Source organism: Fringilla coelebs, assembly GCF_963513975.1.
Source record: "Fringilla coelebs genome assembly, chromosome: Z".
In the NCBI taxonomy this organism is placed as follows: Eukaryota; Metazoa; Chordata; class Aves; order Passeriformes; family Fringillidae; genus Fringilla; species Fringilla coelebs.
The window spans coordinates 13,786,395-13,813,776 of NC_140031.1; the positions used below are offsets into that span (position 1 = coordinate 13,786,395).

General features: G+C 38.8%; 1 protein-coding gene across 1 annotated transcript; it reads left to right on the plus strand.

The window, feature by feature from the left end:
- The first annotated feature begins 2,640 nt into the window (after positions 1 to 2,640).
- Positions 2,641 to 26,146, plus strand: C7 (complement C7). Its single transcript, XM_084224582.1, has 18 exons — positions 2,641 to 2,761; positions 3,061 to 3,116; positions 3,878 to 3,950; positions 4,869 to 5,010; positions 5,816 to 5,957; positions 6,757 to 6,895; positions 7,539 to 7,661; positions 8,841 to 9,084; positions 9,804 to 9,917; positions 10,331 to 10,497; positions 11,510 to 11,738; positions 12,302 to 12,473; positions 12,840 to 12,927; positions 14,152 to 14,284; positions 14,856 to 15,047; positions 17,278 to 17,374; positions 22,340 to 22,524; positions 24,469 to 26,146. Exons 1-18 carry the CDS (start codon positions 2,756 to 2,758, stop codon positions 24,654 to 24,656), a joined length of 2,490 nt encoding a protein of 829 aa, XP_084080708.1. The 5' UTR covers positions 2,641 to 2,755; the 3' UTR covers positions 24,657 to 26,146.
- The last annotated feature ends 1,236 nt before the right edge of the window (positions 26,147 to 27,382 follow it).

Consider the following 27,382-nt stretch of genomic DNA (forward strand, 5'->3'; position numbering starts at 1 on the left):
GTTTCTGCAAGAACAATGACAAATCCCATCTGGTGAAGTCCAGCTCCCCAGATGTGGGTCCCCCTTGTTATTACAATGACTATAAATCTCTCAGCAGTGATGCCCAGCTTCCCTTGGTGAAGTTGTAAATCCTTGAGATGATGTCCATCTTCCTTTCTCAAGCTGTTTTTCTCAGTTTTGTTAAGGAGTGAGATAAGCACATTTCCTTTCTATATATTCCAAAGCTATAGTTTCAAGGATACAAACAATATTTTAAAATTATACTTAAAAAGGTTATTATTGCAGCCCTCTTTAAGGCCTGACTACAAGCAAAGAGCAACATTCTGAATGCTGTAATTCAAATGCTTCTAAATCAATCCAGGTTAATTGCAAACACAGGCTAGGTTCAGAGGCCTTCTTCCATGCTTTACTTTCCTCAGTTATTATTAGAATTTGCAGCTGTCCCATGGTTGGTGTCCACACATATCGCAATCACAAATATACACATTTCCTTTCTGTGCCAGACACGAAACACAGCTTTGTATTTCACAATTGTAAAGGTTTATTTGTGCATACACAATAGAAATGTTTAGCAAGAACAAAACTTGCTGATGAGACAGTAAAATGGTTATTAGATTGTTGCCATTTTCACAAACCGTAAGGGAAAATTGGCTTCCATTTCTCTGTAAGTTGCACTCTGACCTTTGCTATTCTGCCATCAGGGGAAGTCATTGGGGAGCTCCCCAGCATGCCTTTTATTATGACTGATGTTATTGTAGAACCGCATGTCAGTCAACCTTAGATTGTACTAGGTGTTGCACAGTCACAAAATTCAAGTGTAAGTAGATGTTTATGCTACTGCATATTGCCTTAAGTGTCAATAACACACACAAAAATGTAGGAAAATATATAAATGGTTCAGAGCTTAAATGCTAAGTAGAAAAAAATTGCTGTAAGTACCCTATGAAATGAAATAAGAATCAGCCATTCCCAGTCCCACTGCTCTAGAGGAGAGACTGAACACCCATCCACTGCAAAGCAGCAAAGTGCCATGAGGCCTGTGGACTTGCAGTCCTAGGAACAGCACAAGTCCAGCTCTGCCCCCTCTCTGGTTTGCAACATGTTGGTTCAGTTTCTTTTGCTACTCTGAGGACAGGATCAGGAAAAAACAGGGTCCTATTTCCAAAGAAAAGAAGATAAAATTGTTAGGTTGAAATGCCTGAAAATGTGTACTAAAAGGACTATTATACAGCATCTGCCAGAGTAACATTTTTGTCTTGCTGAAATACTTTTTGTAGGAAGAAAGTCTGTAAATATAAACTCATTTGAATATGCTACTCGTATTAGTGATGATTTGACTACCTATTAATTGAGACCAGATCCCTCCCAACACACACACTTCCTTTACTAGCTCTACTTGTCCTTTTTTATATTTATTTGAGTGTTTTGTTTGGGACCAAAAGTGTATCTTGGTCTTGAGGGTTATTATAGCTAATGATATACTTACAAAAAGTGAAATTGCTATCTAAGCCATTAAAACAGTTGACTGAAAGATTAAGACCTATGTCTGGATTGATAAAGTATTCTTTGCAGTTCCTGTATTCTAGGCCAGCTGCCTCTTCTTCCACTGGATCTTCAGAGGAAGAATACATCCTTTTCTACAGGACCCCCCTGCTCCAACAGAACCACACCTGACACTCCAGGAGGGCTGCAGCCCTTTTCCAACTGGATTGCTACCAACACCCTGACCAACAGGGTGGCAGGTTGAGTTCTGACTCTTGACAGTGTTGTTCTACTGTACTGCATGGTTTATTTTATCCTTTTCTTTTTCTTCCCTATTAAACAACTATTATTTCCTGCTCCCATATTTTTTTCCTGAGAGCCCCTTAATTTAAAATTCATAGCAATTCAGAGGGGTGGGGAGAGTTTGCATTCTCCATTTCAGGTTATATCCCTTAGCAGACTCCTGTCTTTCCAAACCAAGACAGAGGGCTTTATCTGGGGTACACTAGGATAAATTAAGGTAAATTTCCCCAGAATTTTCATTGGCATTTTCATGCTGTAACTGCTGTGGATCAGCTCTGAAAAGTGGGGGGAAAAAAATCAAAACTAAAAATAAGAGAACATGGCAGGATAAGGAAAGGGAAAATTAAGTGTTCTTATTTCTTTAAGAGTATCTCCACAAAAAACATGCATAACCAGGCCAGAATTGACCAAAACTTGCATTCAGACCCCTAAGCTGATTTTCTCTGTGAAATTTGATACACAAAAAACAACAAGACTTTGGAAGTGGATTATGAATATTTGTGCTTAAAATGAAACCTTAGCAACATCAGCTTTATCCTGGAGCAGTTCTTCCTGCTGCAGCCATGAATTCAGCCGTGGTGTAGTGCATGTGGCCAGGGATCTCTCAAAAGTCTTGTTCAGAGGAAAGAAACTATGAGAAGATAAAGAAAAGATGATTCTTCTTTCAGTAAGTGCTCATAATTTTCTTCCAGCCCCAGTTAATACATCCAAGCCTTGATTTATAGGCCTTAAAAATACTGAGCACTTCCCAAAGCAGGCTGTGTCCCTGGAGAGAACTAGATGGGTTAAGGTTAAAATTCCTTGGCAATACTAAACCCTTTTAGGGAAAGAAAAGCAGGGGGTAGCAAGGCAGAATGAGAAGAGATGAACAGCAACAGACAGACTGACTGACTCCTTTGGCTTCCAAACTGAAAATGCTAGAAGTCCATTTTCCCTGGTAATTGCTGTATATCTGAGTATTTTATCTAGCATGAAGGTAAGAAAATTGATTACTTAATTTGTACTGATGAAGTGAATATGAAAAGTGCAATGAAATATTAATTTATATGGAGAAATAGTTAGCTGAAAAAAGTAATTGGACTGTGTTGCAAGAAAGAAGAAAATTTAAAATCAAGCTTGCACAACAAAGCTGAAAAATTTGTGTGACATTTTCCTTTTATTTCTAAAGCTGACTAGTGTATGGATTGCAGAAACCTTGAAGAACTGCATGATCTAAAAAAGGAAGGGAAAAGTAGGAAAGCAAAGTAAATTTGTTTTACTTCCTTTCTTTTTCAGGTTCTGAGGATTTTTCTGTTGCTGGAAATTTCAGGCTTCTTTCCCATTCTTTCCAGGTGAATATTTGTTTAATAAAATACATGCTGAAAGTTAAGCATATATAATTGTTGTGTGTGATGTGAGGCAGGGTTTCAAGGTGCCATCAGGTATATTTCCTAGGAAATACACACTGAATTTCCTGAGAAATACTCACTGTTTGATGTCATCTCTGACACTGCCACTAGTGACAACAAGAGTGAGGGATTATGGTGTCCTTTAACTTCTACCCGGAGGAGTCAGCCGTCCTTGGGGAAGAGGGTACACAGTGGTGGCGTGAGGCAGAACAACCCATGTCTGTGAAACACAGCACAGCTTACCCCAAGCCAGCCTCAGTCCCAGGGACAGGTTACACCCTGAAATCCTCCCATGGAAACTAGCAGTTTGTTTTGTTGCTGATCTTTAGGCTAGGTGAATGTGTCTGGTTTCTTCTTTCTAATGGCCAGAAAGGCCAAACTGGGACTGATTTAATTCTCACACATGAAAAGCAAATCCAAGTGTTTTTTTTAGTAAACTTGGTTATATCCCTAATTATTATTGAGGGTTTGCTTTGCCTTTTAGGAAAGTTTTGCACTCATGCTTATGGATGGAAATCCCTGATAATGTTCCCCTCTCTTTTCTTTTGTTTGTTGGTTTTTTTGTGTTGGTTTGTTTTTTTTTTTTTGGGGGGGGGGGGGTTGGTGGCTGGGTGGGTGAGATTTTTGTTGTTGTTTTTCCTCTGTTGTGTTTTGATTGGGTTTTACTTGTTTATTTTTTAATGCAAAAACCAATACTGGAGCAGCCCTTCTCCAATCCATTGCCGCTGGAATTCTTTTGGCCCTTGGTCTGAGTGCAGTGGCTGTACTCAAAAACAGGTATAGATGGACACACCTTTTCTGTATTCAGAACTTCATTAGCATGTAATTTTGTCCTCAGTAATTAAGAAGCCACTCTAACATTAAACCCCCAAATCAGCAAAATCCCTAGCAGAATGAGAAGGCTGAAGAGCAAAGAACTAAGATGAATCTTCCAGACTGTCCCAATATGTTTCCTTTCAAAACTATGATGTTCATATTGTAAAATAATTTGTGCTCTTTTTATTTTGGTGATAAAAAGCTCAGCTGAGCCGTCTGGTAAACAGAGATATTCCTCCTCTGATGCTGGTTTGTACCAATTCCATTGACTTTTCATTGGTGGCATCATGTCGAGGGAAGAAAACTTGGTTTCAAAGTGTTACCTTCAATGAAAATAAGTTGATGATTTTTCCACTGCAACTCTGGATGCGCAAGACACTTGTGTTTGATTTTGCTTCTCATTTACTTTGATGTTATACCAATTAAGGAGGGATTAGTCAATATTGAAGATGTGCAACGAGACAGTACTTACTTTTTTTAGAAACAAAAACTAGACCACTGGATGCAAGATTTTATCATCTTCCTTAATTATGTTGTTTACCTTGAAAAACATTAAGAAACTCATATCAGGCATGGCTAGTCCTATTAAAAATATTAAAAAACCCACTTAATTTTCTTAGCAGCTTTCTCTTGACTTCAGTTACATATTAGATTTTTGAATAAACCGAGCCAAGCTCATGCACCAGGCTAAAGACATCAGAAACTAAAGTGTTATCTTTGTATTAACCTGCGAGTTTGCTACCTTTTGGTGGTAATACCAGGTGTGGCTGTTCTCAGAAAAAATAGTGAATGTCTAGAGTAGTAGCAGTGTCTTCACAGTAGCAAACTATTCTGGCTTTGCATTTGTATTTCCTAAAATATCTTTTGATTTGCATTCAGATTAGGAGACGCACAGTGGCAGTTTATGGCCAGTATGGGGGAAATCCCTGCTCAGGGCATACCTTTGAAACAAGACCATGCACCCCCACAAGGGGATGCCCAACAGAAGATGGCTGTGGTGATCGGTTCAGGTGTTTCTCAGGTACCATCCAAGATAATTTTTAATATTTTCCACTCATGAAGTAAAGAAAATAGCCTTGTTACCTTTCAAATTCAGTAAATGGGTAATGTATTTGCAGTGTTCTTGATCTACAGATGAATTTGACTTAGGTGAATGTTTCCTTTGTTTCCAGCCTCGACTATGCATGCTTTTAATTTAATCTGGAGTATTGCAGAGTTTTGAAGATAATATGCTGTGGCCCTGGTACCCTCTCTAACTCATTCTGCCTTACTTGTTTGCCCCAGAGAACAAGATTTTTTTTCATTATAAAGAGGTAGTTAAGGGATGCAATCTTACATTGATGTCTTGCAGCTGTTCTACGCTATTTCCAAATATGAAATTACCTGGCTCATGAAAACTAATGCTCCATATAATGTATCCAAGCATCTCCCATAACTTCACAGAGGAGCACATTATCGCGTAGGTAGATATTTATCAGAGAGGACCATGATAAACGTGTTTTGGTTCTACTAGGGAGACCAACACAGTTAATCACTAAAGGGATTTGGGTCAAAGGGTGAAAGCTTAGGAAGCAGATCTAGAAGTCAACTGTTTCACTGATATATCATAAGCCTTGGATGGCTATGGCTCTCTTGAGTGTGCTATGCGCTATTTCTTTATGTCTACTTTTATGCTTCACAAGACCTCATGAGCACAGTCTGTTCATCATGAGAGTGTATATGATAATTAATGTAGTAGATTAGTAGGACTTCTGCTTTGATTTTAGGTGATCTATTTTTAAACTAACAAACACTTCTTTTTTCCATGCCTGTTTGTCCTGATTTAGGTCAGTGTATTAGCAGATCCCTAGTGTGCAATGGCGATCAAGACTGTGAGGATGATGGTGCAGATGAAGATCGATGTGAAGAGAGGAAAACTGTATGTGATATTGACAAAACACCTCTGAATTCAGAACTTACAGGAGCAGGGTAATGTTCTGTGCCAGGCTCAGTAGTACTGGTACCAAATGCACTCTACATTTTGATGTATTTGCAAGCTCTGGGTGTACAGATAGATTTTCTGGGCTTATGGTAAAATATCCCATATGCAAAAATGTTCAGTACAACTGCTTCCACCATGCCAGTGGTTCAGCACAGGATGTACAGGTCCTTTGACCTGAAGCACGGAATAAAGCATTTTAGTGTTTCGTTCCTGCCATTGAAAGACAGCTGCTAAGATAATAAATCAAATTTCAACTAGTAACACATGACCTTCAGCATGGAAAAAACGAGCCAGCAATGTTTATTCTTTTTGTTCATTGCTGCTAGATTCAAATGGATTTCTGTTTCTACATCTGAACTACAACTTGTCAAGTAATTGTTTTAAGTTTCTTTGGTGTTGATTTATCACTTGTTATGCTACACCTGAGATATAATAACCGTCCCCCTCTCCAGCCGCATTTTGAAATGGATGCCCGATTGTTCCTTTGTTGCAGTAATTGTTCAAACAATAAAACTTAAAATCAGTTGACATAGACATAAATGTCTTAATCTATAGAGATAATGACGTGTTAATTTTTGTTGACAAATCAAAACCAACATTTCCCTTTCAATGCTGTAACATGCTATGGATACTTGCAGTTCTGCATGTAAAAAAGTAATTATTATTATCAGGTGATAATCCCATGGTTAAATAAGCCTGTGATCATGACTTGCAGATACAGCACTCAAGTATAATGGCTCTGTAATTTTTGTCTCTGTCTTAATGACATATATTTTCTTCTTGCAGCTTTGATATTATTACTGGTGAGACTAAGGGAAGAGTCATTCATACGAAAAGCTTTGGAGGGCAATGCAGAAAGGTCTTTAGCGGCGATAGGAGAGAATACTACAGGCTGAGTGAAAGTGTTCTTGCTTATAATTTTCAGGTATGTTTCCATTAAGAATAGCTTTGTATTTATAGTCAGGATTAAATGGGAGAATGATGCAAAGCTTGCAGGGGCCTTTGGCAGGTACGCTTGCCTAAGCACAGCTCATTGATACCTGTACCCTCTCTGCAGTTGCTTATTATTTTGAAATATAAATCGGCATGTATCTTGCTAAAATAAAAGGAAAAATAAGAGATTAATTTCTTGGATGTGATTTCTAAATCTCTCACAGTTAGACTGAATATAAAGCTAATCTTAGCATAAGCAGTTACCTGAATCATCCTAAGAATTGCTTTTTGGAGGTGGAATACAGGGCTTTGGCATTTTTTGTGTAGATCTTCCAGATCTTCTTGTTTGAAGTCAGTCTCAGGGATTTGGTTTGTCTCACATTTATTAGAAGCATGCCAAACAATCCATAATGTACTTTCCTGCATAGTGTAAATACTTGAGATTTTATATATATATATGAATGCATTTCCATGATTTTTCAATAGTGTGCAGTACTTTTTATGAAATCTAAAATGGATTCAGCCTGAAAAACACATCAACTTATTTTGCATCAGAAAGGCCTTGCTCTACTCTATACGTTATAGTTTTAAAATCCTACATGAAGTTGTTCATACAGGTGTCTTTCACCTTCTAGGTTAAAGTTCAAAATGATTTTAGTTATGAGTTTTTCAACAGTACCTGGTCTTATATGAAACACATAGAGAAGTATGAAAATTCAAACAAATACAAGCAGACAGAGATTAAAAATCTGCAAAAGGTATGTATAACTTGTCCCTGTAGCTTAGTACTTTGCATAAATATTTTCATTTTTTAACTCGCTTGTTTTTGTCGTGAGATGAAAATGCTTTTTTTATAAAAACATTTTTGTCACAAAGTGCATGAGAGTAAATATCCCATAAAACCTTTAAAAAGAGGTCACAGGTTTGCTTATCTATCCAGAGGAGTTGGCTGCTGTTTCTACTTCCTCCCTCTTACCTATTTAGTAGTAATTTATTTATTTACTATCTGTTTTTCTCCCTGTTTAAGGAAGAAATCATTGGCTTCTTTTCTTATCAAAAAGATAATTGATTTATCTTTTTCTTTTATTCAAGTAGTTTACTGTCCACTTTTTTCTGCTACCTCTTGGTCAGTATAGTGGAGCAAAATATTGAAATACTTCTGTGGTTAAAATTAACTTATTTTGTAATGCATTTCCCATTAGTAGAGAAATCTCCATTTCTCTCCATTATGAGAGAAATCTGGTGTCTTTAACAGCCAGAAGGTCACACTGCTTGTGCCTTTAACTTGTTTTAAAAGAAGCATTAGATAAATAATTTGAGAGTAATTTTCAGTTATGAAGTGCAACCTCTATCTTAGAGAAAATAAAATCAAGTAACAAATGTATGCATTTTATGGCCCCTAAGCAGACACTAACAATGACATATTTTGAGACTCAGCATAACCAAGTTCAAAAGCAACTTTGAGAATCTACAGTGAACAGTATTGTACAGGCATATTGGATTTTATAATTAAGTAGCATCCTTGAAATGGCTAGAGCCCCTTACAACAAAAGTTTTACCTAGTCAAACAGGGTGCAGAGAACAGCTGCACTGCCTGTAGTTTGCTTTCAGACAAGGCTTGTTAACCTTCTTCTGCCAGGCTTCTGAAAGCCTTCTGGAAGCCACCATTATCTTTGAAGAATGAGATCTCACTTGTCCTTATGCTAGTTTTCAAGTACACGGGAGGAAAACAAAGATGTTGCAGCAATTATAAGTAAAGGTCCAACCATATTTCATGACTTCAGGGTGTTCTTTTTGCATTACTGTGTTGCTTAGACATATCAAACAGCTCTATAAAGCTGTTGGTTAGTTGCCAATAGAATGTGTGTGCCATCTGGCTATTAGGAGCCACTCTGATAGTCACATGGAGCATGACTGATGGCTTTTCCTTTCCCCAGAGTAAGCAGCTGATGGTTGTGGAGAACAGTGTGGAAGTTGCTCAGTTTATTAACAACCGCCCAGACTTTCTCACTCTTGCGGAGCCTTTCTGGAAGGAACTGTTCAACCTTCCAGTCGTCTACGAGTACAGCGTCTACCGAAGACTTATTGAACAGTTTGGGACACACTTCTTACACTCTGGGTCTCTAGGAGGACACTACAAAGTTATTTTCTATATGGATACTGACAAAATGAAAGCAGAAGGTAGAGTACTAGAGTGTTTGTTGCAGAAAGCAAAGTCAGAAATCAAGAATAAAAATTTATATATATGTTTTTCTAGCTAATGTCTAAAATCAAGTAACAGACTTCTACAAGTTACTACATTCTCTTCATGATCAAAAGAAAGAAGACTAAAAAATGTGCTCAAATCACAGCTTTTAGTTCTAGATCCATGTCTGTGACCTGCAGTGCTCTGGGTATATATATAAAAAATTATAGTCAGTTTAGGACCTCCTCAGGCTAAACTTGAATATAACTCAAACAATGTTAAAGCTTAAAGGTTACATGGACATCAAGGTTGGGTAAAACTGTGTAGGGCAGAAGAAATTACAGAGCAAACGCCAGATTGGCACCTATAATGCTAATCAGTTGGAGCTGAGGTGAGAAAATAAATGATACTGTAAATTCTTCCCAGATACACCTCACACCTCTGAGCATTCATCCATAAGCTTTAGCAATATGTGGATCTTCCCACTAACACAAATGCTAGTTAGTTACCTCCTAGTTTAAGTGTAGTAAACTAGGAGGTAAATACCTAGCATTTTTGTTACTGGGAAGATCCACACATTGCTAAAGTTTATGGATAATAAGCTTTATGATCTCTCATAAAGAGAGATCATGACCTCTCTAGCCAGTGGGAAACTCAGAAATGAATCCAACACACTTTCTGTGTACAGTATTTTTAATAGATGGATTATCTGCAGGTGTCAGCATAACAGACTTGTACAAGTGTACCTCATCAGGCTGGAACGCACTCATTGTGAAAAAGAAGAAGGAGGAATGCACCAAACTGGATGAACTGCTACTGACTTCTTCAGGTAACTGTTCAATGGTGACTCACACATTTGTCATGTATCCATCTCTCATCTCATCCTAAATAGCTGTCAAAATGAGGAGCAGGTGTTGATAACTTTGATGAATTCTGTCCTAATATGCTAAACCCAGACATCAAGTGTCTGGTTTAAAAGGCTCTCTGGCGCTTATTGCTGTCAATTATTGCTAATACTTTCCCAGAAAATAGCACTTTTCTCAACACCCTAAGTTAGAGCTGCCAAGACACCTGGAAAAACAGATAGAACCTATATGTGATCAGTGTTGGCACAGGTGGTTGAACTGCTCTAGTGAGTCCTTTCATTATGTTCTAGCAGAGTTTTTGTGTGCATTGCTTCCATTTCCATTTGTAATCATAGCAATGCCTACATTTTATGTATTTCCCATCCTGAATCTGCAGGAAGCACTGGCAATAAAATTAAAGGAGACCCTTACATAGAAGGAGGAAGCCCAGGTGCTGTTGCTGGCCTTAGTTATCTAGACCTGGATAATCCTGCTGGGAACAGTCGGATGTACACCTTGTGGGCTGCATCAGTGACAGACTATCCCAGAGTAATTAAAAAAAAGGTAAGGCTATTTTCCTGAAGCAAAGGTGAGCAGATGGGATCACCTCAAAGGGAGAAATTAGTAAGCTACAGCTGGTGATTAATCATGCCATGATCTACATTCATTTTGTTTTCAGATCACTTTGTAAAAAAGGAAAATGCTCAGGAAGAAAATGCTGTGAAGCTAATATGATCAGGTGCATCAGAAATCTAAGTCCGTTGACAGGTCAATACCAGCCTTCAGTGACTTCAGTGATCTGGTTAGGAATAGAGGATCGTGTTAGCATTGGAGATGGACCCAATTTGAGATAGCCCCTTTCCCAAACTGCATATGGGCATGTCTGTGTGGCTTTCACTTCACTTGCCAACTTCTGCATATCCCTTTTACTTCTCCTCCTTCACTTTGAATCCAGAAGTTTAGCATAACTGGAGATTCTCCAAGTGAGACAGTTCAGAGCTGGGCATGGCTCTATTCACTGCTACCTTGCCTATGTCCCTTTTGGGAACTGTCCACATACTCCGCCCACATGGTTTAAACCCCAAATATTTTTGTTGGGAAGTTTTTGGCTAAATGTAAAAGCATATAATATCATAAAGTAATCAATTTAAAGGCAGAATAACTTCAATTTCTGTTCTGATCACTGTCCAATGAAATACCATAGTGAGCTCTTTAAATGTCTTTATTTTTTTTTATGCTGGGAACATCTGGGTGAGAATTCAAGAATTCAAGTTCATTGGTGGTCTGTGTTGTACTTTTATCTCACCTGCATTCCCATAGTTTAAATATGTTTAAATATGACTGATATACCAGTAGCTTTAAAGGATGCTTTTAAGCAGGACAGGCTTTTCATAAAAAGGCTAACATTAAATACTAACATAAGATTTTAGCTAATTAGCAAATTAGAACATCTAATGTGCCAACTCCCATGTGCAGAAGCATATGTCACAAATTATTTTGCATGATGAAATGTGCTTATAAACTCTTATATTACAGTAATAACTATTTAATATGCATGTTTTCCTACTGTGTGTAGCTAACACCATTATATGAGCTGGTAAAGGAAGTGCCCTGCTCCTCAGTCAAAAAGCACCACTTAAAACAAGCCATTGAAGAATATATGGCTGAAAATGATCCCTGCAAATGTCAGCCTTGCCAGAATGGTGGTGAGGCAGCCGTGGAAGGAACACAGTGTGTGTGTTACTGCAAGCCTTACACCTTTGGAGCAGCTTGTGAGCTGGGAACCCTTGTGCAAGATCAGCCAGGTCAGCACTCTTTAAACCTGTGAGAATTTAGAAGTGACAGAATGTGCTTTCCTGTTTCCAGAGTTTGTCAGTTGCACTGCACACTCATGCAGTGGCTGCTGGGGTGAGACATCACTGCAAACAAACAGCATGGGGAGGGTCATGCCAAACCTGAGTCTTTGTTCAGCCTGTCTAAACAGTCCTTAGCAAAGAGCTGGTTTTATTATTAGTGTTAAATACAGTGGACAATACTAACTGCTCAATGCAACCACCTATAAGTAAGTACATATCCTAAATTAATTATCAATGACTTAAAAAAATTCCTTTTTAATTTTATACTTAGTAGTAGCTGGTAGCTGTTTTTATGTTCTCTCAGACACTGATAATACATAGCCTCTGTGGAATTATACCTATGTCAAAGCTAGGTGAAGATGAAAGATTAGATTATTACAATCTGGAATTTTCTGTAAGGGCACAGTCGGAGCCATCACTAGCTTTGAGCAGCTCTCAGAGGGAATGCTTTAAAGAGTGGTTTAAAGAGAGTAGTTTTCACACTAAACCAAATATTCCCAAATGTTGCGCAGGTGTCGTTGATGGACACTGGAGCTGCTGGTCTTCCTGGAGTCCTTGTTCAGGGGGAAGGAAATCAAGGAGTAGAACCTGCAACAACCCCTCCCCACATGGTGGTGGGAAGACCTGCCTGGGAGAGCAGCATGAAAGCAAAGCGTGTGAAGATGAAGAGTTGCAGCATCTTCGGTAAGTGATAAAAATTACTTTGAGACAACTGCTGAAAGATTTAAAAATTTGTTTCAGAGGGGTGCATAAACTATTGAATTCAAGGAGATCATGTACTGAGCTTTAATATTTAAGTTGAAAGAAAATGAAATTCAGAAGCTGTGAATGTCATAGAAGATAAAGCTAGAAAATGGGGTAAGAGCCAGTAAACTTGACAGCATTCTATTTACCACTCTCTTGGATAGCCTGGCAGTGCCTGATTTCAATATAATCATGACGAAATTGTACGCATAAGAGTCTTGAATATGGGCTTCACTGAGGAGTGTAGCATTTTGAAAGGAAAGAAAACTAAATTCAAACTAAACTGTACTTTTGTTTGCTTCATAGCTTGATTGAACCACACTGTTTTGATTTATCCATAAATCCTACAGAATTTTGTTCACCTCCTCCTCTCTTAGAAAATGGATTTGTTCAAGTGAGTTAATTTCTATTGCTTTGTTATCTGTTCTATCCCTACTTGCAATGTCTTTTCTACAGTTAATATAGATGTTCACTTGCAAATTTGTATTTCTCTTGGCAAGCTTAATATCTGACCTAGTGAATAGCCACTCTTGCAGCATTTTTCACTGTCTGACATTTACATGACAGTATCCAAAACTATTCAAACTAAAAGTTAGATAAAACCAAACAATCCCCACCCTCAAAACCAGAACAAGATCTTTGCTTCTCTGGAGCATGGTACCGATACAGAAAAGTCATCTATTTGTCCTTTGTTCCATATACGTATTAAAAATTTACTGAGCTACATGGCACATATAAAATCAAAACAAACTAGAGAGAAAAATGCTCTCATTCAGGAAGTCCATAATAAAATCATAAACAGATTTTAGTAATCTTCCCTCTGTAACTCACTATTCTGCTTTTTCTGGTGAAATGAAGACCTGGCAAGGTACTTGGCTCACCATAGCTTAGGCCTATTTGACAAGGGGGGCTAATTCCTCCCTTGGAGGAATGGATTATGCCTTCTTCATGTTATCAGGCTGTCATAAGTCTCTTTGCTCAATAAATAGATAAAAGGATTAGTTCAAAATTCATTAGTTGACTCTGCATAAAACTGCAACCTACAGCAAGATCCAAAATCTTGCCATCCTTCTTTTGCTAGTGATTTTTTTTTTTTTTTTTGCAATCAATAGTTGTCTCCTACATTGATATTTTTGGTTCACAAACTAAAGGTAAAACCCTGCAATTCACAGAGTAGTCTCAATTTTTCGTAAGATCTCTCCTTAGAAGAGAGTGTAATATAAAATGAGAAAAAACCCGTGTCTTCAAGTCCATGTTAACCTTTACAAAGCTGATAACATGCCATCCTAAAAATTGGCAAAACCAATGCAGTCACTATGATCTCCCCCCAGGCCAAGACTGTTCAAGATCTTGTCCTGCCCTGCTAATGTTTGATAACAGCCATATTTGCAGTTTGTTTATACACCATCAGGAGAGCACTGTTCCATACCCCTTTTGATCACATTTAGTGACTTGATAACCAGGATCGCCCCCAATATTCCAGACTGTCTCATCACTGCATTGTAGAGTAGCAATACTGCTTCTCACTGTCCTTAGCTACTGCATTCCAGAATCAAAGAGTGCTGCTGGTAGTTCTTGTATTTTATATCCAAAATTTCACCTGTTCATTTTCTTTCAGAATGCTGAAAACTCATACCCAGTTGGGAGAAACATTGTTTATGCATGCAAACATGGATATTCTCTTGTTGGTGATCCTGTTGCTAAGTGTCGCAGTAATTTACAGTGGCAAGTTGGAGAGAGATATTGCCAGGGTATGTCTAACTGATTCTTGTTTTGAACTACAGCTCCATTTTTAAATTCTCATGGAACATCTCAGAGCATCTGCTTTCCAGCTACAATGGGGGGAAAAGACACACCTGTATTTCCCAGTTCCCTAGATGTAATCAGGTCTAAATTCTCTTCTACTGTGAATCCAGATATTGTAATGCTGGATTAGAAACACACCCATAAAATCTAGTTTTAAGGCTATCTCTGTGTGTACTAGGACATGTTCTCCCAGGGTCCCATATGTGTGATATCCATCTACTAGGAAGCTGTTGCCTAATGGGAACTGTCAACAGAAACATGGGTCCTAAGGAGAGGGAAGCTCTCATACAGCTAGGGCTGCACCTGCAGGCAGTAGGAGAATATATTGTCTCTGTGTCCTTAATTTTACATGTTTGACTGGTGTGATGAGTTAGTATCCTGACTGATAGGTTTCTACAGGAAAGTCAGCTAACCTCACTATTCAATTTTTTGAGGAATTTTGGAGAAAATAAAATACATGACTGATTTATGCAATCCACTGATTTACTGTGGCTGTCTCAAATGCCTCCACCGCAGAAACCGCTTGTCTCCTGCCTGAGCTGGAGGGGGGTTTACAAGGAGAGCCATGGAAACCTGTGTACGAGATTGGTGAGAGAATAATTCTGTCTTGTCCACATGGCATGCACTTGGAAGGGGCACACTCCATTTTGTGTGAGCCCAGCCTCAAGTGGTCTCCTGATGTGAAGACTATCCAGTGCAAGAGACCAGGTAAGCCACTGCAGTCTCAAGTACAACGCAGGAGTTTCTTTCCATCTAAGCTTTATGCAGTTTAGATATATAAAGACACAGAAAACATGGGGGTGTGTTTTCTGTGGTCTGTTCAAACAAGATGCCTGAAGGCATTTCATTGAAGTTTCATTAAGGCTTTTTGCTTCTCACTCCCCGATTGCTATTGAGTGTTGTCACTATCTATTTTAAGAGATTGCCCAGGATTTATGATGTCTATTCTGCCACCAAAATATGTTTCACTTTTCGCACATTGTATAACACTACGACCATATGAACTACACCTTAGAGTTTTTCAATCTGGAAGCTGTTCAGCGCACCAGAGCCTCTTGTGAAAGAGGATGACAGGGCTGGGTGACTGCTTTTGCTGATCTGGCAGTCAGACAGCTGATCAGTCAGACAGTATCAGACAGCTGATACAAATTACATATCCAGGATCTGGAAGCAATGGGAAAATACTGCTTGAAGTTCAAACTGTTCAAGCTCTAGTCTGATATGGGCAGCAGTGGCAGAAAGAGAAATAGGCTATAGCTTCAAGCAGCACAAAGTCATCTCTTCCAGCTGTGGAAGACAGACAAGAATTTTTCTTCAGCACTGTTGTGATGCTGATTAGTGACACAGAGGCACCCAAGCTGCTTGTGCTTCAAGCATACCACAGCTTCACCGGAGGTCCCATATTCACCTTGGGAGACCCATGACTGGAGACAACAGGTACTGCTGCAGGAGACTAGGCGCATCTACATTTTTTCTGTCTCTCCTTATCAGCCAATGCTGCGGACATTGCCTCAGCTGCAGAAAAATGAAGGTGTCAGTCAGGCTTAGACTTCAAAAGGCAGCAGTCCTGTGAGATTGCTGGTGTAAGTCATCTGCTGTCATAAACACATCAACAGGAAGTGTAGTGATTCTGAAGAAATGGCATAGCTGTAAATAAATGACTTGCTGCTGCTAAACTGCCAGAGCAGCAGTGCTGAACTGCTGTTACCAGTTACTTAGGCTTAGCCTCAGTGAGTGATTTCTATTTGGTTTTTGTTTTTTGCTAACATCATGTTCTTTAATTCCAGCAATAACTGGAAAGTTTCAAATGCTTCCATCAGAAAGAAAAACAGCTTGTGCTTGGCTGTATGGAAGCATTATATTAGCATAAAAATTAAAAAAATAAAGAACAACGCATTAATAACAGTTAAGAACTCAAGGAGTATGAGATTAGAAGGGTAAAAATTGTGAAGAAAAGTATTCACAGACACAATGCATATGTAAGTTTGGATGGGAGTGCTTAATCACTATGCAACCAACTACCCAGGAGATAAAAAAAATGCAGTGATTTTTGGTGAAAATTTCCCCTCTGCAGGAAGACAGGGTTATGCTTGCTGTCTGTATCATAATGCACTGAAATTCTTACTTTTTCTTTTTTTTTTTCTTCTTCTCTGATAATTTGTCTGTTTTGCTTAGCAAGTCTTAATCTGTAAGGGTGGTATTTTTTTAGGAAAGGCAATCTGTAGTACTAAATTTTCATGTTAGCAGAAACGCAATCTGAAAAAAAAGTCAGGATAAAACCTCCTTGGAAACTGGATTTAGCAAAGTCCATAGGGATTTAGCAAGGTCTTGCTGTTAACATGCTACAGAAACCTACAAAGAAATGTTTAGCAAAATTTGGAGTACAACTCTCTACTTAAAGAATGGTACACCTGTGATCATGAAAATTCCCCAATAATTTCTATTATTTTTATTTTAAAAGCTGGTAAAAACGGAGGACAAATGATGGAACTTGTAATTTTCATTGCCATCAGTGTATAAAGGTATTTGGGTTGACATAGGGTTTTGGATCTGTAGCTTTTCTGGTGACAACAGTGAAGTCAATAATTCTGAAACCCAATGACAAAACTATTCCCAGCTATGATTCAGCAGTGCTAAATTTAGCAGAAACAAATAACTGCTGCAGAAATGAGATGAATGTTTAAGTTTTAGCATAGTACCTGTCTCTTTCCATCTGGCTGGTGACCCATGGATAAATTACTGAACAGTAACTTTGCAAAGTGTATCATATCTTTTTATTACTGTTGATTACTTCCCTGTAGTAGATACTTTTAATGATCATGTAGGATGTGACTTCATGTCATGACTATATAATTCAGTGCCTTTTAAACTCAACTGATAATTTCACAGCAGATCTTGTTTTTCTGACCCTTGATATCTGTGTGTTCTTCTACTTCAGTGCCCAATGTGAAAACAGAAGTGACAGAGCCTAAATGTCAGCCATGGGAGAAAGTATATCAGTCACAATGTGTGTGCAAAATGCCCTATGAGTGTGGGTAAGTTCAGACTCAATTTGGCAATTAGATTCTCACTTCATTCAGGACCAATTACATTTCTTAAGTTTTCAGTCTATGATAGAGGAGAAAATTTTACTTCCATGAGGAAGAGACGTACTTGGTTTGCCGTACACCTCAGTCAAGGTCCTCTTCATCACTTACCTACCTTGTCAGAACTGTCAGTGGGTTTTAGCAGTGCTAAAATTTGGTTGGATGACAGCAAGTGAAGGCATAATTTTGCTTGATCTGTGAAGCAGATGAAAAAAGATAAAATTATATTTTCAAGATTTAGAGGATTGAGGAAACATTACAACAGAGGCCCTTGGGACACAAACCATCAAAGCAATAAGCTAGTGAAATAAAGCATATTTCTTTCCACTGCTGAGAGACTAGGGGGTTATGAAAGGCACAATAATCTAATTTTATCTCACATTTACACAGCAGTTTTCACAAACCAGTCATGTTACTTTTCCTGACTTCATAACTTGCAGATTAGAGTTTGCTGTTTTCTGTTTAATCTAAGCCTATATTCTGCAATAAGCAATGCAGAAGAAATAATGTAAGGAAATGAGTAAGTCACTCAGTTCTTTGAGAGATACAAAAGGAAGAGAACTAAAGTGGAAGAATAACAAGAAGACACCCAAGACCAAATGGCGCTGATGAACAGATGTGCCAGTGAGTTCATCACTCCAGCATCTGGGCTGGTTTGCATAGACTGGATGACATCTCCTATCAAGTCACTCCTGTAAAGTGGGTGTGGGCTCTAGATAGGAAATCTGGCCAGATTTATGTGACTGAGTTGAGTAGTTTGGAAGCTTCAGGATAACAGACCAAATATGTCTTACCCATGTATAGTAGGAGGAAGAAACTGTGAAGATGTTTCTAGTGATTTAAAGGTAGAACTTTCAGCAGAGCATGGGTACTTCCCATCAGGCACATAGACCAAGAGTGCTTTGCATGATGACTCTGATTTTAGGACAAGATTAGCACTCTGAACTTCTCAAAATTAAAATTGGTGAGCTTATTTCAGATACAGATCCACTGGGTAGTTCCCTAGGGTCAGAGGCCATTGTCCTGTGTGCAAAGGTAAGTGCCAGGTTTGTAATAACTCTGCAATCTAATGCTATTCCTATCTTTAAACACCTAAATACTTCAAGTTAATCTGGTCCTGCTCTTTTCTCTCAACAATTATTTAAAAGGATCAACAACTCCTTTCCAGGTTTATGTATGTGTTGAAGTCAGTTACACAGAATACAGGGGAGTCAGAGCTAGGGAAGGCCCTGGGCAGAGTCACGGTAACCTTGGCAGTTAAATGAATTACATTTAGCTACACTTTGAAGCTTCATTTGTAATTAATTTACTACTTGCCTGTTTCTATTTTTTATAATTATGTTTAAAATGGCAAGAATATAGATAACAGTCATTTTTGTTACCTCATGCCATCATTTCACTGTCTTGAAATAATGCATCTAATGATAGAGGGATAAATCATCAGCTGTCAAAGCAGACTAATCTTCCAGCCTGTTATAAGGCTGTAGGAGGAAAGCATGTAAGCAGATCTTGGTCCGATCTTTCCTCAGAGAGCAGAATTAACTTGCTTTGTTTTGGCAGTGACTTTCAGCAGTAGTCTCTTCTCTGAAGAGTGTTTGGAGCAAGAAGAGTTCATGTGGTAATTCAGGAACATCATGGTTTCAGACCTCTCCTCCATCCTTTCACTTTCCAAAGACTAGCTACAGAGACTGCCCATAACAGTGCAAAAACCCTAGAACAGACTGGTAATTGGTCCCTCTTGGTGGAGTACCTTAGGCTACATCTGTCCTCACCTTTGAGAGCAAGGGAATGATCCCTAGGCACCAGAGCAGCTAAATTGCTATAGCAGTTCTTGGTAGACCTTTGACAAGGGCCAGTTCCTGTATAATTCCCAGGCACAGCTCAGGAGTGACCAGGATGAGAGACCATTCTAGTTCTGATGTAGTCCCCATCTTCTGGGGCAAAGGGGGACACCAGCTACTCTGTGTAAATTGTCCCTAACACATGGAAGGGGCCAGAGCATGGTGTGTTAATACAGATGGAACCTCAGCCTCCAGTAGCTAAGAGCTATCTCCATAGTAAAACATGAGATTTGATAATTTTTAAGTACTATCCCCTCTTTTTTTTCTTCAAATTTGTTTGCAAAGCATCTATGTCCCTTCTGAGAGTTCTTGGACTGTGTTACATTAAAATTTCTCATCTCAAATGCAATTCCAAGAAGTTAAAATCATTCCCAGCACGATGAATTTTTCACCAAAAGTTTCCTACCTCTTATTGCAGGTGAAAGGTAGTGAAGATATTTATGGACTTAACAGATATTATTTACTTTCTCATAATATGTGCTTTAGTAAAATATTGTTCTTATCGTTCACCTTATTTTTTCAGGTAAAACGTATTGAATTTCTCACATTCACTTTACATAAGGATTATTCTCTGCCTCTAAAAATTTTTTATTGCAATGATGTGATATTCCCAGCCTTGGGAAATATCATAATGAGTGCAAATTGCTAATTTCTCTTATGAGTGAAGATTCTCCATCCTTTTTCTTATGCATCTTAACACGTTGATTTCCACTGTCTTTCTTCTGCTGACCCAGCTGTAGCAAATATGTAAATCACTCTCAAGACAGTATGAGGCATTGAACTCTGTGAGAGTTTGGCAACATGGTCCCTGAACTCCTGGGTTCAAACTTTGGCAGCTGGTTAAATCAGCTCCATTTCATCTTTTGGGTGTTTATAAACTAGTGCAAAGCAGACAGATAAGTGCAGAGGTCTGATCTTAATATTTTTAGGCAAATTAAGCTGCCTTCTCTGCAAGATTTTGACCTTAGAGACTCAGGTATTGAGATTTATCACTTAGGCAAGTAAAGAAGACATCTGAACAATTTTAAATATAATAAAAAATTTAATTACAGATTAAATACAATTGCTTCCCCAGGAACACACTTTGTTCTTTAAGATAACATATAAACAGGGAGTTTTACTTATACTTCTGTCTGTAAAGATAACTTCCACATAAAAATCAGGGCTCCACTATCTTAGAGACTGTGCAGCTAGATGACCAAACAGTACAATGCATACAAGTGCACCTGTTTCGCTTATCTGGTGCCTGCTGCTATATATCCCTTGGTCTGTTCTCTTGTGCCTCAGAATAAGAGGGTTAACCTCATTCTTTATATTAACAAAAGAGGATTAAGGAGAATTCATGCAACAAACTTTACTAGGGATTTAGTAGCTGTCATTTTGACCCAGCACAGCAGCTAAGGGACCTCAACTTGTGGTTGAGGATGCTAACCTAAGTGGAAGATATAATACATTTCATAAAAATATTTGGTCACAGGTAGAGGCACCAAACTTTTCAGGTTCAGCTAATGAACTCCATGCTATATTTTAAATACCTTAAAGATGCACTATGCTACAGGTATTTTAAAATTTTTGTAAAGCCAGTTCTTCTACAAGGCTTCAAAGTCATCTTTTTAAGAGCCATTCCCAAAGCTTGGAGAAGGATCTTTTCCTTAGTGCCTTACTTATCCACAATTTACAGGGAAAAAAAAAAAAGGCGAAAAGAAAAAGAAAAGTAGAAAAGTTACCTTCATGCCTGACCATTAAGTTAGCAAGGTTTGAGTTCTGGCATTCTTACTAGACTTTTCTCTTCCCTCCTACAGGCATTGCCCTTCCCTTCAGTGATCCTCATGAAGCTCATTAGGGCCATTTGCCTGTTCCTCATTAGGGCCATTTACCTCATCAGCCTCTTGTCCCCACCGAGCACCTGTTTAGCTGAGGTTGATGTTTAGAACTGGCCTATTAGACCCCAAAGGTTTCAACTGAAATGTTTGTGAGCTTAAAATGAGGAGCTGTGCTGAAAATTAGGCTGTGGGTCTGAGTTTCAAAGCTCTCCTTCCCTGGGAGCCTATCTCTGCTCTGGTACCCTGTGAAGTCCCTTACTCATGGCTGTAAAGAGCATCCCGGAGAGCACAGGCATGCTCTGCTCCCGATAGTCACTCTTTTGTTCATTCAACACAAATACTGCTGATTGCATTGAGAACAAGTGGAGAAGCTAGGAGTTCAAGATTAAAACTTAGAAGTAATGGAAAAGGGTTTTTTCCTCCCCTCCTACACTTGGAACATGAAATGCAAATAATGACAACTTCTTGGAATTGAAGTAAAGGAAGGGTTTTTTACTCTCCTCCTACACTTGGAGCATGAAACACAAATGGTGGCAACTTCCTGGAACTGTCCCCAAAGCAAACACCATTTAAGGTTGCCCAAGGATTGTTATTACCAGTTTGAAAAGCTCATTTATGTGGGTGTTAAAGCTCTACCTGCATTTTGAGAAATAAGCAATTTTTCTGGGTAATTTTTTTCTTTAAAATTTCTGTGGAGATGTATGTGTATTTCCAGAAATATCTTAGGTTTCTGGTGGTTGATTATAAGGTATTATTTAGTAAAAGCTGATCATTTTAAGAGACACCAGAATAGAAATCTTAAAGTATATTTGAACACCTTAAAATTAAGAAATACTTATAAAATATTGTATGTGCATGTTTGTATGTGTCATATATGTATAAGAAATGTTTTCTGTATGTGTGCTTATGTTCATGAAGGTGTCATAAATTAGAGAATAACTGAGATCTGAAATACTTTTAACTTAAGTCTCTCTCTCTCACTGCTGCTGAGGTCAATGGCAAAAAGATGGTAATATCCCTGTCCTTCAGATGGGACAGATCTTGACTCTGCTGAGCATGCTGTGGAAAAGGAAGAAGTCTGGTCTGTCTGTATGTCTATGTCTTGAGTTCTTTGCTGCACTCTTAGCAGATACTTAAGTGAACAGAGAAGTTGTAACTAGGCTCTGAATGTTTTCCAGTCCCTCGGTTGTTTTTAAGAGTTACCAAAATAATGCACATTTAAATAGTGCAATTCCTGCTTTTGTCTTCAGTCCTTCTCTGGACACTTGTGCTACAGATCAAAGAACCAAGAGAAACACACCTTTAACTGTTTGCAAGATGCATGCCTTGGAGTGCATGGGCAGAAAATACTCTCTGACTAATGTAGAAAACTGCAAAGTACCTCAGGCAACTGAAATACCATGTGGATCCTGCCGTTCATGGGAAAAATGTGACGGTAAGAGAGTCTTCAAAACTGTAAGCAAAATTGTTCATACGACCAAAATTGTTCATATGACCAAAAGGAAATCTTTATCCCCACTTACACATTAGTAGTTGGGCAGTTGGTCTGTCCTGGTACGGCATCTGCAGTCCTTCCCAGAAGCACCAGGCACTGCTAAGCTAAGCTGGCTCAAATCCTTACCCAAGTGTTTGGTATCCAAATATGGCAGGAGTCTTCCACCACGGAAAGAGAACCCTGCAGGATATTGTAACAAAATGTACTATGTACAGGAAAAGCTTGCTCCTAGTCCCTGTTAAGTGAATCATCCTTTTGGTTCTCTTTCTCCTCTGGGTGAAACCCCTGCTGTACTCTTTTTCACTGTATCTACCTGTTCAGATTCCTTGAAAGAGCAATTGCAGGAACCCTTACTGCCCACAGGAGTAACTAATCCTCTCCTGAAATTTGCCAAGCAGTCTCCCCAGCAGCATCCTGTGGTTAAGAATTAAAAGTCTTATTGTATGCTAGCTGGGAAAGCCAGTTACTGTTGTAGGCTTATACAGTTTGTTCACTGTCTGTCCCCAGTTTCTCATATAACGATTAAAGGTGAGGTCTCTTCCCTCAGAGGAAATAGTTCCTGTTTTTTGTAATCAGTCTGCAGTGGAAGTTTTCAAATCCCTGATTTATTTTCCCTGAGTATCCTACGCTACATTGCATTTAATGAAGAGTTGCTAGGAATGGAAATATGAACTAATAAATTAGGATTTTAGAAGTGCCCAAGCTTGAGGCATGGTTATTGTCATAATTTGAAAAGAAATAGGATTACTAGATAGGAGTTAATCTGTTTTGTCTAGCAGGGTTGAACAGACAAAAATAACAACAACAAAGTCAAAACTGTCTGTAGCTTCAGCAAACACAGGCAAAAAATTGCATACAACGCCAAAAAAAAAAAAAAAAGATACAGTTATGAAAAATAAATATCAGGTGGAATTTTCTTACCTGAATGTCATTGATACAGCTACACACATGTGTTTATAGGAGTAGATCCTTTGATCTTCATGAAACTGTCTGTATGAAAATATAGATACCAGTTGTAAGGGTTTGCACATTATCAGTTTGTTAGTGTCCAAAGACAGATCTCTCATTTTTCAAGTTATCTGAGCTCTAGAGTAGTAGATATGTGGACCAGTTCAAGAACATCAGAGAAGGCTTTGAGTACAGCATCTGAGACACCTTGAGTAAGTTTTTCCTGCAAGCATGATCAGCCTCTCCAAGCAGGGGAAGCCCCAGCAGTGCACAATTTGTTTCCACTTCTAGTTTTTTCCCTGAGTCTGAATATCAGCTAATGTTACTGAAAGAATTAGGGAATTAGGTTAAGGAAAGAATGACAGGAAACTTTGGGTTGGAAGGGACCTGTAAAGATCCTCTAGTCCAGCCCCCTTGCAATCACCCAGGATGTCTTCAACTAGACCAGGTTGCTTAGAGCCCTGTCCAACATGATCTTGAATGTTTCCAGGGATGGGCCTTAACCATATCTCTGGCCAGCTTGATCCTGTGTTTCACCACCTTCATCCTAAAAAATTTATCTTTCATATCTAGTCTGGATATGCTCTCCCTTGTCCTAGCATTGCACTCCCTATTACAATGTCTGTCCCTATCTTTCTTATAAGCCCCCTTTAGGTTCTGGAAGGTGCTATAAGGTTTCCCCAAAGCCCTCTCTTCTCCAGGCTGAACAATGGCAGCTCTCTCAGCCAGTCTCTGTAGGAGGGGCGCTCCAGCCCTCTGATAATTTTTGTGGTTTCCTCTGATCCTGCTCCAACAGGTCCATGTCTTTCTTGTGAAAGCTGACCACCCTCCAGAAAATGCTTTCAGTCTCACAGATTTCCTAGAAATATTTTAGTCTGGGTTTTTTTGGTGACTTGGTTGCTATTCTGAGTGTTTTTCTTCTGTGCTTTTGCTTAGTGCCGTCCAACACCTGTGTTTGTGGTGAAGATGGGCTGTGTGAGGAGGGAGGTGCCCAGGTCTGTGCTGAAGTTAGCGGGTCTGCTGCCCATCGGACCATGACCGAGTGCGAGGCTGGGCTGCTCAGATGCCGAGGGGAGACTGTCACCCTTGTCAGCATAAGGCCCTGTGACACACAGAGTAAATAAGATATGTTACACTTTATTTTGCTTCTTGCTGGAGGATATGTCAAAATGTGTCACCTCTTGGTCGGGGCATACTTTGAACCTTGCTCTGCCAAATATAAGCTCTGCTGTGAAATCCATCACAGCTGATGAGACTGTGCATCTGGTCGGCTCTGAATCAAGGCCTGAGGCTCTTCGTTAGACTGAGATGCACTTGCCACAGCTGCTCACAACAGAGCACTTGCTTAGGCACCAGCATTACCACTGGCAGATTTACTTCATATTTCCATCAGAATTGAAAAGTATTGCTGAAGTTCGATTGCCAAAGTAGCTGTTTTAGTCATGGATTACTATGTCTGACATGGTATGTTTTTCTTAAAGCCACACAAACATAGGCTTGCACTGAGTAGATTTGGATTAGCAAAACATACAGACTGAGCTTTACAGAGTTAGAGGTATGATTCTTCTCTTCTAAAAAAGCAGCTTCTTTCCACCATACGCTACTCAGTTGAGCAAACAGTCTGCACAGAGCTGAACATGTTGTTGAGTGTGATGTACCCAAACATCAAAGCAATATGCATTAATAGTAAAGCCATATGAGAATACATCTATGCATTCAGCTTCCTATGCACAGAACCACTTCATGAACCCCTTCATCTCATTTTACATTGTCATTATTATTATTATTATTATTATTATTATTATTATTATTATTATTAGCTACACCTGTAAGCACGGGTAACTCAGTTACATTTGTCACATGCATTTATGTTCGTGCCAGGGCTGGTTTCTTTACAGACGGTGGAACAAAGAGGCCTTCTGCCTTAGCAAAACTTTCTCAAAGGCAATTATTAGAGAAAACACATCTTTACAGCAATGAAGATGTTCCACATACAGTCCCCTTGGAGATATGACTAGATAATCTTATGATTATTCCTGAATAAAAGAAGTCTCCTACACTCTTTTCTTACAGAGTTAAGCATTCTCTCTGGCATAGCTGGACCATGACAACTTTGCTTACATATTTCAAGCTCATTCAGGTACCCGTGCTGGCAGTCCCATGCCTTCTGACTATTCTTGGATGCAAACAAGGACAAAGGGCTGGATAGCAAGATGTTCAACCAAGTGCAGTACTATCAGCATGTATGATATGTATGTATGCTTTCAAAGCAATGGATATTATTTCTTACTACCAGTAATATAGTAAGATTAAACATCTCTTTTGTTTATCATGTTTTTACCAGTAGTTTCCTTGCATAAACCTTACCCTCAGCTGGATAAAGCTTTGCTTTCTTTAATGCTGGCAATAAAGAGTAAGCCAGAATAGGAATGGCTTTCCTTGTAGACTCTGTCTTGTGGGGGTATCCATGTTGGAGGGGAAGGTTGCCACACACTAAATGAAAGTACCTCCTGACCTTTGTAACATTTTCCACCTGTCTGGAAAATAATATCAGCTTGTGGGTTGTGGTTATTTTTTCTTTTTGAGCAAATAATAAATTTTTGTGAATAGCATACAGATGAAAATAAGTAGAATAAAATCCAAATAAATTTAATCAGCTATTTTGTCTGTATAATTTGCTCTGGAGTAGTAAGTAGTAGTTTGTAGAGCACCCAGATGTTTGCTTACTTGATTACTCTCAAGTTTCTTGTCTACAATTTCTAACCTTTTTCTTGTGGCATTTGGCACAATGTGATTGGACCATGAATCTACTGGGTAGCAATAGCTTGTGTATCTGCTCAAGGCAAGAAAAAAAATCACCTGGAAATTTCCTGATAGATAGCACAGAGATATAGTGACTTGGTGATTCATGTCTTCAAACATAGGGAAATGTGGAAAACCAGCACAGAGCCTCAAGAAACATTGAGAATTCCTGTTTCAAAAAACAATAAAGTTGCCAGATAATCATCTCAATACATCAGCAGGAACAGCTCTCCATGTCCATGAAATAAATTAGTCTGAGATAAGGCAGCCAAAATATTAATGAAGGCTGCATTTCAGATGCTTCATGCGGTCCCTGACATATCACTGTTTATCTGACCCATCTGAATACTTTTTCTCTCTCCTTTTTCTTTCTAATTACCCACTTCATCTTTCCCCCTCCTACTTCTAAGCCCGGTCAGCTCCTTCTGTGTGGGCTCCTTCTGTTTGACTGAAAGTGTCCAGCAAGGATCTGCTCTTCTTCTTACTGTGACTCCTTTCCCTGCCTGACTTGTGACTTCCCTGACACATCAGGGGCATTTCCGTTCCATCACCCCTCCTGAAAACCTGAGTACATCTCACAGAGTTTTAGAATAGACATTATGGGCTTTTATTTGTTTGTTTTTTAACCAACTAGCTGGCTGCCTAATATTGCATGAGAGGAAAAGTAAGATGAATTGGTAGAAGTTTTCTTCAAAGGAATATGACTATTCATAGAAAGAAAAACAGCTTCATGTTTTGTTTTGGACACTGTCCAGTCACACAGTCTGTCCAGTCACACAGTCATTCCTATGGTACACATGTCTCCTGGCCACACTTTGTCCCTTTCAGTACAGAAGCATCTCCAATCACTGTGGTCCATCATACTGATATTAAACTGACAAATAAATACAGGAAATTTTTTCTCGGTAAGAAACCCAAATTGGATGAATGAGATGAGGGAAAATACAGGGATTGCTCCATGGTCCCATGGAATCAATAAGCTTAGCAAAATTACCTGGAAGAGAGTGGTAAGTCCCTTTGTTTTACCTGAATTAAATGACCATGCATT